Genomic DNA, 12,485 nt, shown 5'->3' on the forward strand with positions numbered 1-12,485 from the left:
GCAAAACCAGTTTATTTCCATACACATCAAGTCAACAGTTCAAAATTACAGTAAGTTGAGCACATATCTTAGTTATATATAGACAAAATGCTACAAGTGTTCCTATACAGTCAGTATTTTCATCACTTTTCAAGAGTAAAATATCAAATATTAATTATTAGTATTGCAAGCTAGCAGACTAGATATGTGGCACGCAAATAGGTGAAAGTCAGTATTCCTTAAGGCCTTTCTTTTTTGTGGGATTCTTTCCTCACCTCACCAGATGCTCACCCAGCCCCTAAACGAGGTGGCCTTTAATTGTTCTCAGACACAATTGCTCACATGGATTCAAAGTGGAACACTGAGGAAAAAAATAGAAAAGTGAGCTGACTGTCCCCTAGAGGAGAAGTTTCCTGCAAATTCTCTCACAGGTTTACTGTTGCTTAGCAGATCAGTTGTGTTAACTTATAAACATCAACTTTTTCATTAATATCCTTACATTGGGTTTTTTTGCCATGTACTAGAAGCAGGCTCTAAATTCCAGAGGACCAACTAGCTTTCTTGCTCCCTGGACATCCAGTCCTTACTTTTGCTTTTAACCCTGTATCAGTCAGGCATGAAGCTCCAGTTACCCAAGTCCATCAGGGTAATCCAGGGTTCTGCTTTGAACACATACAAACCTACTCATTCATCATTAAACAAAGCAGATTTAGTGAGACCTTCACAGAATTGCTAGTGTTGGGAGGGACCTCTGGAATCATCTAGTCCAGCATACTCCCATTCCACACTCTCCAAATAAAGCAGGTTCACCTGGAGTAGAGTGCATAGGATTGTGCTCAGGTGGGTTTTGAATGATCTCCAAAGGAGACCCTCCACAACCTCTATGGTTTTTTAATAAAGCAAGTAGAGCAAAACACACCCCAAAGAACCACGGCCAACCTGCTCTGGCTACACAGCATTTAGACACCTCACAATTCTATGGAAAGGGAAGGTATATAAAAAAACTTCCCTTTTTTTGAGCCCAAGCCATCAATTTAAAATAGCCAGATGCCCACAGCTATTATGAAGATGCCCTTACAAAGGCTCGAGCCACACGGAACCGGACAGCCAGGGACCTACAAAAGATGCGGCTACAGCTGCCAAGAGTTTGCAATCACATCATGAGCAGGAACAGGGCAGGAGAAGCAGAAGCAGTAAGAGATATAGTAACTTGCACAGTCACTAGGGACACATCCAAACAGCCACAGGCCCATTCAGGTGGAGAGGGCATCTATCTTGGGCTTCACCTGCCAGCAACACTCCATAAGCTACATCACCGTAACAGGAATTGAAGCTACGCAATGCTGGTGCAAAGCTGCTTTCAACACCCATTTCAAAGCCCAGGTAGAGCATGAACATGCCTGGCAGCAAACAGCAGCACAGACGGAACTCTGGGGTGATCCAGCTTGAGTCTGGCTTTTTTAGCATGAGGTCAACAACATGAGGAACCATCTTCATTGTGGCCTTTCCCCATCCTTAAGTCTTCCATCTTCCGAATAAAAAAGCATTTGGAGAACTCTCCAGAAGCATGATGTCTATTAAAGAGAAATACTAATATTTTTAACAAGCCAAGTGATTTACATGCAAGAGATGAGTAAAGAACTGTGAAATGGAATAGAACATAAACTACACCTTTTCACACAAATAGAAAATTTATTCAAATATACCGGTATAACAAAGAAGCTATAAAGAACTGTTTGTGCTATAAAATGAAAGCTGCTAGACACAAAAATGCCATTTTAGTTGATTTAATTTTTTCATCATTCTCTTAGTACTTTATATTTCATCAGGCTTTATTTATACAGCCACATAGCATTTAAATTATTTTTTTGGCACTGGAACCTCAATTCAGATCAAAGTGATTTAAAAAGCCTAAGTTTTGTTCTGCTTTAATTATAAAAATGTAAAAGATCTGAAGTTTAATTACAAATAATTAGTCAAAAAAGGAAACCTTTCTTCTGCAACTAACATTAGTTTTACCAGACCAATCTTTTCTTCCTAAAAAAAACCACCCACAAACAAAACAACCTTTAAAAGTTTCCTCAAGTACAACTGAAAGTGTTTGAAGAAAATGAAACACATACACCAAAAATTCATGGAATTTATTAGCAGAAAATTCTTCTTATAATTCAAGATTTTGCAGCAAGGAAATACATAGATAGATGCGTACCATACCTAGAAGTATCTAGGCAGTCGTATCAGATAAATACAGTATCAAATACAAGAGAAAACGTGACAACACCTTCATCTTCACATAAGTGTTGGAAATGATAGGATAAATATATTTTTATTTTAAAAGAAAAAATCTATTTTTAAAAAGCATATGAAGCATGAAAAAAGAGTATACAGCAGAAGGTTCATGATCTAGAGAACAACAGCTACAAGTTCCACCACAGAGTCACACTCAAAGTGTGGGCTCCTTCCAGTTCAGTAACAGAAATCCAGTGTTATTTTGGGTTAGGAAAGCTACTCTAAAGGCCAACGGTGACTGCAGGCATCTCATCTGAATTTCCAAGTGGACCTAATCCCCTTCTCAAAGTAGCCTAGTAAGTACACATCCCCTGAAACAAAGTAGCCAGCCAAACATAACTGATTGCGACCCAGGAAAGTTGACAGGCTGTAAAATGAAACCAAGGACATTCCAAAGTTTCCAAAGTTCTACAATATCACATAAAGGCTAAAAGCACCAAGAGGATCAGTCTACAAAAGAGAAACTACTGAACAGCCTATAAAGGCACCGGCATTGTGAGCTTTAAAAAGGAGATTTTTAAGTGTATATTTAATGTGCTGTTTTGCACATTGGGCAGCAAGATCCTCCCATTGTCTTCTCAAAGGCCCACCATTGAAAACACACTCTGAAAACAACAAAATCAAATTACACACGCACAAAAGACTTGGAGAAACCAAAGTTAAAGTCCCAGAAGAAGACTTCTGGAATGAATTCTCACTTCAAGGTTTCATACAAGAAACCAGAAAAAAATTATTCATTTGCAAAAAAATCAAATTATTCTGGATTAGGAATTCTAGTTCTCCCCATGTTGCCTCCAAGATGGGGAGACCTATTACCCCATGAATTGTATATTTCAATGCAAAGCGACTAGTAAAAGACTGTCAAGTATATAGGCATTAATATAGTAAAGAACTTCAGTTTGACAACTCACATCCTCACAGCAGCTTGAACTCTGGGTGTGCTACAACATACCTCAGGGAAATATCCTGGGGTAAAATGCAGGCACAGAATTTACCACAAGACACATAGTTCCAAAACCAGCCACACACTGAATATTTAGAATTTAAAACACAATAGGGTAGACTTCCTCTGCCTACCTTCTAGAGGTATCTTCAGCACATCAATCTCTTTTACACACATGCCTGTCTCCTGGAGTCCTTTATCTCCTGTTGGAATCCGGATGAAGACATATCAAGGAACTCTTTAATAAAACCAAACAGTTTGGTGCTGGTTGGGCGGATTTCTGGGCTTGGTTTTAACTGTGATACTCCACAATAAAGGGCTTGGCTGACCCGTATCTACAGACAAGTTTTATTTTCCTGGTGCCAGTGTTAATTCTTAAAGATCTTTATAATGGACAACATCCAGTGCCTCAGCATTCTTTTTTTTCCTCCTCCACTAAGTAATTATGTCACCTTAAAACCACTGCAAACATCAACCTAAAGAGACTATTTCCAATGAAAAGTATTTTTCAGTGCTTTACTCATACACTGGAACTCCATGCTGGGTTTTTTAGTACCAAAGTAAATAACCGTTACCAGCTTCAATAGTTGCTGAGAAAACGTTAAGAACTATTTTAAACAGCATCAACTGCAGAATATTCCTGCATAGAAATTGGAGGCTGGATGCTGAAAAAGGCACTCCTGATGCATCACAACACTGAAAGTCTATGCACTTAGCCAGGCACCACCTCCTAAAGAAAAGTACCCAACTGACAGAGCATCCAACTCCGAGCTACATTCCTTTGTATCAGAGGGAGAGAAAATTCTTAGAAAAGTAGTTAAAAACTAAAGTTACACTTACTCAGAGCAGGTAACCAAGCAAGTGGAAATGCTGTATACAGAAATGAAATGGTATTTCTAAGTTGGGACTGCAGATAAACACATGCTGTGTGTCTTTTATTTAGGTATTTGAGAGTGTTCAAAGACTGACTTCCCATCTAAACACTGGGGGCAGGTCATTTTACAGTGATGACGGGGAAGTCTAGAGTCTGGTTCCTGGGCCCAGCACCAGTTATTAACTGCTATATATAAAAAGCCACAAAGGTAGGAAGAAAAGACGGGACAGAGATCTAGGAAGGGTTTAGGCTGCTGGTGGGTGTGTTTCGATGACCATTTTGGTCACTGAATCGTGACCCTGTTTCAAGACTTCAAGTATTTTTTTTTAAGTACACAAATTACCAAGCTGCATGGAAATAGCATCCAGGCACTGGCAAAGATGCTACCAATTACTACAGTTCTGCTACCACTTACTGCGTTGTTCCTCTGAACTCGTACTGGACTAGCTGACTAAAACATGCAGTAGTTAAAATTATACAACCCTCTCATTAGCAAAATAGCCTAGAGTAATGTTAAGTGCAGAAATACGTACCCTGTGAACAGGATGCTAAATTCAGAAAAACCTGTCCTCCCCTGAACCACAAGGTCAGAGGTCAGGGCATGCTTTTCTGGGTCTATTGACAGGTTGGTGAATAACAGGGGATGCCACAGACCAGTCCAGTCATCTGAAAGTAATGGTTTGTACCATCATGTGGAAAATCCTGGTTCAATTACCTGTCAGTCTCTGGCTTTCTGGGCCAGCTGGGACTAGGAGCGCTCCTGAGGCCAATGCGTTTAAATCCTGCCGAGAAGGAAATGATCTCAGGCAGTCAGTGACCCCTGCAAATAAATTAAGGAGCCTTTGTGGCAGACTAATGAGAAGCCTATCCAGCTCTCTGCTGGAAGAGAGATGCCAAAAAAGATGTGGTCTCAAATTTTAGGTATACAACAAAATACTGCTATTTAATACAATGATAGTATATATACCCACATGTGTTTTTAGAGGTTACACTGATTCTTAACAGTTTTTGAAGAACCAATGTGGGCCATTTGAATAAACCACTGGACAAAAAAAGATATAGAAGACAAAACATCTTAAGCTAAAAGTACAATAATTCTAAAACAAAGAGCAATTAAAAAGATGAAGGGAGGAAGAAAATAAGGGGCATGAAGACAGTAAATGAGTATTATATCCCCCCAACCGAAACCTCCCACTATTCTGGAAAAACCTCCTCATGAAGCTGCTAGGACAACGAAGGCTAACAGAGTAATTCACAGTGTCCTAGGGAACACAAGGATTAGTATTCAAGGAAGCCACTTTTACTTTTTCTCTCTCTCAAAGCTTAATGAGGCCAGGAAAGGCCAGTGTGGTAAAGCATCATCAACGAGCCATCCCCAGTTACAGAGGCTGGCTGACAAAATTTCATCAGCTTCAACAGTCTGATTTACCGATTTTCTTTTTCCTTGAAGTGAAACAGAGATTGATAGATTACTTGATCCTTGGCTGCTGCCCCAGTGATCCAGCTTGTTTCTTTGTTTCACAACAAGCTGTCATACACAAACAGCAGCAACCGTGTGCTAGCCTGAAGCATCCTCTGAAGACGAAGCCAAGTGCATGTCACTGCCTTCGAAGATGTCTGTTATAAGCTATTCACAGGTCTGCAAAATATTTCAACTGTCTTGAAGTAACAAACTGAGCAGTAGTGTTGACATGCTAAGTAATATTTAGGATGCCATTCCAAAAAACACCTTCTTCTGACTCTTGAAGTTTCATTCAACAACAGGCCAGCCTTTGGGGAAAAATGGCTAGCATGGAGCTCTGCAGAGGGTGAAACTGGGAAAGAAACTGCACCCTCTTAGCGGGGAAGGACTGCCCGTGCAAACAATAACACAAATATGTCAAGTCTGGAGGACTATCCTGAGACTGTAAGCATACGACCTAAGAACCTGATCTATAGATGTGAAATTCTACTGCCATCCTGACTTAAAAAACCTGCCCACAGAGCAAGCTCCCACCCTAAATGAAGATAAGGAGAGTTTATACGATGAATCACGCCAAGCAGGACAGCAGACGGAGTTCAAAGGTTGCCAAGCCCAAAGGCATAGGCTTCCACAGTCAAGAGAAATTCCCAAATTTATTTAAAAATCTGAGGGTCAAAGAACAAAGAACTCTGAGTATAAGTTCAGGTCTCCAGATAAAAGAAACAACCATTTCAACAAAAATTAGAGTTAAAAGAACATTGAGGGAAATGGACAGTTTAAAAAGGTTTCTTTTCCAAAAAGAAGACAGTTAACCCAAAAGCTGAGTAAAGCCTATAAAATATTTAGAAATAAAAACTTTAAAAATCTAACCTAAAACAGCGGTGCAAAGAACAGATTCACTTTTACATAAGTAACAATAACAATAAGCATCTCTGTCTTCTGATTTACTCTGTTTTTCCAACTGTATATTTGGAGCACCTTTCACCCCAGGTTGGCAGCAGGCTTGCATCTACAGCTTCAGCATTAAATATTTCAGCTAAAGAAAGAAATTCCATAAACAAAGAGCAAAGTCTGATTCAGTCAACTTCACAGAAAAAAATTTTAAAAAGTCCTAGCAGTCAACAACAAGGGAAGGGCAAACTTCCAGATGAGAGAAGTAAAGGAGCTCTAATTCATCACTCTTGCAGCTATCAGATGGTTAACAAATTGAGATGAGATACTTTGGAGCCTTTTCAGCGACTTTCACTCTGGCAAACTTTAAGGATTCAGAAGTGCAGCTGGAATACATATGGGAGATGCTGGAGAAAGCTGATCATTTCAATTTGTAACTCCATTGTGTGCTGGAAGAACTTCCTGCAGATGAGGCACATCCCATCAGTGATTCAGGGAGACTCTCTGTCTGCTAACGGTCATGAATTTATTCTCTGAACCAGCTACCAGAAATGACATGCTTTATGTTAGTGTTATATGTGCAACAAGAAAGTCTGTGGGGGTATAATTTCTTTTTTGCTTCCAAAAATCTCTATACTATAACACCTCAAAAGAAAAAAAAAATTTAAAAAAAATTAAAAAAATATTTCATGAAATTAAGATTTCACATTTTTCATATTTTGTTCAAAGTCTTTCACTTAACACAACTTTTTACGCACAAACCCTTTTAAAATCAAAATCCAAACATATTTTCAGGTTACGTTCAGCATTTATAAATGAAACTAGTATCATATTAATAGATTGTTATTGTGCCAGGTTCATCCCATTAGTTACTGGTTCACTTGGTTAATACTCAACTACAACACCTGAAAACTACACAGCCCAAGTTACTTAGGCATCTTCCTCAGGTTACCTTTTTTCTTCATGAATATGTTAAAAAGCCACTGTTTCATATACAAATTATCTTTATGGTGGTTTGAAATTAGCATGCAGAAGGTAGAATAGAGGGGACAAAGGGAAAACACTACAGAGAACACACACAAGTCCCTGTCTTCCCAAACCAACCTCATCGTTGGAATTCAGTTTTCAGCCACCTGCAAACTGAAGCTACTAAAAGCTACTGGAGAGGTGCACTTGGAGCTGAAAAATTGAAAGTAGATGACAAAAAGGGGCCATAAAAATCAGAGATGTAAATTAATAATCAAATATACACACACAAGGAGACAGATGGCGAGCAATTTTCCCCAGTGTACTTACACTTGTTCTTCTAGTGTACGTATTTGGGTCACTTGCTAGATTAAATCTCATGTGGCAGACCCGATAGAGGTACCGTCAAATGTGTATGGGCTCGGTCTGTTTTTAAATTTTGCATGTCTGACACCACAGCATGAAAACATTTATCATGATTTCTTCAACGCAGTTTGGAATATTGCCCAGCGACTTTGAAACAAGGCTGATGGATATTTTCTACCATCAGCAAGGCTGCCTCATTCAGGCCAGCTAAATAAAATGCAGTACAAGCTAGAGAAAGTTGGTCTGCACTACAAAATCTCATGGAAGAGACCTACATGGACACAGGCATGTCTGTACGCGTTTTCCAGAGCACAAGTTTTGTCCATGTGTCCTTGAGAAAATACATCACTTGAGGTTAAAGGTTCTTACTCTTCTTAAAATATGCCTTTCTTCTGACATTTAGGAGAAGAAAGGAACACCTCAATGGATGAGTTGCTTTTGACATGTTCACTTTAACAATGCATGACCTCAGATACGCAGAACACTAAATCTTCCACACTCCAGCTATAACGTGACAGTGACCTGTCTGAGTTAGCACAGGTCACATGAAGGACTACAGCTTCAATGTAAGGCACCTGCAGATTAAATTGCTTATTGGGAGGGGGAGAGGGGCAGAGGAGGCTTAAATGGCAAGGAAAAATAATAATGCAGATGTGTAAGCCTAATTGCAGCAATGGGTTTCCCTCCTGTAATACTGGTAGATATTAGCATGAAACACAAACTACGTGTGCAGAGATTAGCCTCCCTTAATCTGCCAAAAATCTGGATTTAACACGGTGCAACAAGCAAGATCTTCAACACATCTGCAGGAATGGCAACTGCATTTCTCCCTACCCCATTACCATTTCCAAGATGATTTTGCTCAGCGATAAACAAACCTTTATTATCAAGCAATGTGAGCTACTCTGGTATTACATCAACATCTAAATATTTCCACCACCTCTTCCCTCATTATCTCTTCTTTTGGGTTACTGCATGCTGCATTCAGCTTCAAATAAAAAAAAAATAAGTAAAAAGAGGGAAAAATACATCTATTTGCTCCTAGATGAACAAGGGAGTTCGTAGTTCACATGTAACTAGGAAATATCACAGCTGTCTGTGAGAATTATAGAAGCAGGGACCAGGATGGTAAAACCTTGTGTTTTCTAGGTCTATACCTACATGGAAGGAAAAAAAAAAAAAAAGCAGTGCTTCTTTACACAGGCTCTCGAGTTTAAAGACTGTCATTTTCATTCAAAGTAATCAGTAAGTCAATTGAACAAAAATATCACGTTTGTACTGACTATGCATGTGCCATATATCTGCTTAGTCTGAAAGAAACAACAAGTTAGGCAGACTAATGACCAAAAGTAAGAACATGTACATTTGCTCACTCAACTTCCCCAGGCTTTAAATTCATTCAATTTCAGTTTAATTGGGTGAAGGGTGGGAAATGAAATCTTGAATCCTTTGATATAGAGTCATAAAGCCCAGACTACAAGCAAGTTTGTTATGTCACTGTCCATACAGTCTTTGGTTTGGTGCCATGTTGCTGCTAAAATATTAAGTTTTACCATTGGGAAATTGATTTTGCTATAAGAAGTTTTATGATGCCACTTAATCTTGCCCAACCTACGTAAAAAAAACACAGAAAGCAATTACAGACAGCCTTTATGTAGTAAGCTTGATCACTATATTAAAAAGAGAACAGTCTGATGTAATTTCAATATGATGGCAAAGGAAGCAGAAAAAGCCATGGCAACATGCTGCCCTCCTGAAACAAGACATTGCAGGTTCCCAGCTGAAATGCAAAATCTTTATTCACTTAAAGTTAGTAGCATGATCCATCTCCCTCATGGAGGGCTGTGTCCTGCAGCTCCAGCACCAACCTCCTTTTCTAGTGTTATGTTTCAAGCGGGCTCCTGCAGGGCAGCAAGATCCTGTGATTACAGCTGAAAGAATACTTCGGGTCTGAGAGCCTGCCTCTTTGAATAGATAAACCTTTCTAGTTCAACAATTACTAGCCCGAAACAGCCATTTCTGCCTTGTCCCTTCCAGTGCTGCAATTGAAAAATATCCTAATTAGATGACCCCCACATACAGAAATGCCATTAACTGGCTTTCAAAGCACTCTAGTGAATGCCTAAATCTTAGCTACAATGACAGTACTTTATTTAGGTAGGAGGTAAACACATAAACAAAACAGTACTTTAGAACACCTTCTAAATAGCCTGGAATTAGTACTAGCAAAGACAGTGTGAGATTACCTTTTCCACCTTTTCTGCCCTCTCTGAGATTACACTCAAACGCTGTTTTTTTCTAACTGCATTAAAGCACACTCAGGAAAGATCAAGAGTAACCTTGACCTCCACATCAATAGCACCAGGTTGTACTTCGAATTGCTTTCCATGCCTAACCAATTTGAACGGGCCTACAGGACAGGCTTATAAGCATGTCCTTAAACAACCCAGTTTTGCCCAAACACTGCAACATATGCTATATAAGGTTATATATTTATATATGTTATATAGGGTTATGTAAATATTCCACAACTCCTGAAGTTTCTAACTATAACAAGGTGTTTAAAACAGTATCAGTGTGTCAAAGCATTCACTACTTTCTATTTATCCAACTCAGACCTCCCATTACAGAGTAACAGCTAATTTTTTTCTTTTACTGTTTGTGAATGAAGTCTCAAAACTTTAAAATAGGTTTAAGAAAAATTATCGTAGGAAATTGGAAGACTCAAAGAAACCTAAAACCACTTAATTGCTCACAAGGCTTCAAGTGTATGTAAATGACCTGAAGGGCTGAAGGCTGAATTGCCACATTCTGCAGCCAACTCTGTTTCCAGCCAGAGACCTAGACCAGGACTAACACTTGGCATTTGCTTCCAGTATAATAGATTTAATAGTAGCAAGCCTTGAAAATAGGGGGGAGTATTCTGGAAGTGGTGACAGATCCTTAAACACGGCAGGTGCACTGTAATATCGCTTAAGGGAGGAAAATTCCAAGTTTGGTAACTAATCTACTCCAGGACAGGCAACTTGTTTCCCAAGGCAAATGCCTAATTAAGGACAGATCTGACCCTTTCGCATCCCATCAGCGCGCCGGGAAGTTCGGCTTATCCAACAAACATCTTCCTGCTCAGGCACATACCCAATCCCATCTCACTGTGATTCCTCGCGTCCCCCCTCTCACATCAAAGGCTCCAAGGCATCGACCCCGCGGACAGCTGCTTGGAGTTCGCGGGCATCGGGAACCTGCACCGCGCCGCAGGAACCCTCCGCTTTACACACCCCACCCAGGGGCACTCAGTCACTCCCTCGCACACACAGACACCCCTTACGGGTGGCCAGCTCCCGGAGGACTCCAGACGCGCTGTCGGGACGGGACGGGGCAGGGTGAGCCGCGCCGAGTCCCCGCTCGCCCGCCTGCACCCGGGGCCATAGAGAGAGGCTGATGAAAAGCTGTCAAAGTCAATCCCTGCTCACTTTTTGGATGGTTTAATTCCAATGAAGCATGAATCACCCCAGGACGGTTAATAAGTTTAGCCAGGCGTGCTGTTCTCCCTAATACATTATAATTATGCATCTGTTTTAAATGCTATCAGATTAAGTCACCGGAAAAGGCACAAAGCGGTATTTCCCCAGCCTGCGAACAGCGCCTTCCCGCAGCTCTGGTGGGCAGGTACGGCCAGGAGAGGAGCAGGTGGGGAGCCCAGCCCCAGCCAGCCCCGCGCCGGTCCCGCCGGCGGGGCTGCGCTCCCGGGAGCAGCCGGGCAGCGGAGGTGACTCCCCGCGCGGGGCTCGGTCCCGGGGGAGCGCCGCGACGGGACGGGAGGCGGCCGCGCGCCCCGCTGGCATCGCGCATCAGAGATCAGCCCGGGACATGACAAGTTAGAGCGGCGGGTCCCTTCCCGCTGCTTGGGGCTGGAAAGGACCGAGTCCAAGCTGTCAAAGCCCCGGGAGCGGTGGGTGCCGCCGCGGCCACCCAGAGCCCAGGAGCCACCGGGACCCTCCGGCGCCACCCCGGACACCCCGAGGGGGGCGGCCAAAACCCCGCTCCCAACAGGTGGGTAGCCCCCGCCCGCCCACCCACCCAGCCCCGCCGCTCCCCGCCCTACCTGTCATCGTAGCAGAAGTCGGCGCCCAGGGTGTTGAGGTACAGGGCGAGCCCTAGGGCGCTGCTCAACAACTCCGCGATCATCTCTCCGCCTGCCGCCGCCGCTCTCGCACCGAGGCAGCCCCCTGCCCTGCCCGGCCTCCCGCGCCAGCCCCGCCGCGCCACCCCCGCGCCCCCCGGCACCACGGGGCGCTGCTCCGCGCTCCGCCGGCCGCCGCAGCCTGACGGCGACCCCTCGCTCCACCGCCCCTACCCCATGGCAGCGGGGAGAGCGGCGGGGAGAGCGCGGATGGGCTGAGTGGAGCGGGGCACGTCTCCAGCTCCCGCCTTCCTGCCGCGGCGCCACGGCACTGCCGCGGCTCCGGCTCCGGCCCGCACCCCTCCCGCTACCGAGCCAGGCGCCGCCGCCGAGGCTCTGAGAGCGCCCGCGTGGGGCGCCCTGGGCTCCCACCGCGCCTGCGCGCGGGCCCGCCCCTCGAAGACGGTAGCGCTCGCCGATTACCGGCAGCAGCGGATCACGCCCATCCCCGCCCGCCCCGCCGGACCCAGCGCGGGCGCTGCCGCGGGGCCGCCTGAGCACGGCCCGGGCGCGGGGGCCGCGGGGCGGGGCG

The 12,485-nt window shown here is 43.4% G+C and overlaps 1 protein-coding gene across 3 annotated transcripts in view; it reads right to left on the minus strand.

Annotated features, from left to right (window-relative positions):
- Window positions 1-12,002, minus strand: part of TMTC2 (transmembrane and tetratricopeptide repeat containing 2) — a 244,703-nt gene extending 232,701 nt beyond the window's left edge. For 2 of the 3 annotated variants that reach the window (XM_027663223.1, XM_027663231.1), the window contains exon 1: window positions 11,876-12,002. In XM_027663223.1, coding sequence (XP_027519024.1) covers window positions 11,876-11,958 — 83 coding nt within the window. In that variant the 5' untranslated portion in view covers window positions 11,959-12,002. The remainder of the gene's footprint in view (window positions 1-11,875) is intronic. The other variant, XM_027663239.1, reaches the window with a different exon arrangement.
- Window positions 12,003-12,485: the final 483 nt, after the last annotated feature.

Source organism: Corapipo altera, unplaced genomic scaffold (assembly GCF_003945725.1).
Source record: "Corapipo altera isolate COAL_440 unplaced genomic scaffold, ASM394572v1 1, whole genome shotgun sequence".
In the NCBI taxonomy this organism is placed as follows: Eukaryota; Metazoa; Chordata; class Aves; order Passeriformes; family Pipridae; genus Corapipo; species Corapipo altera.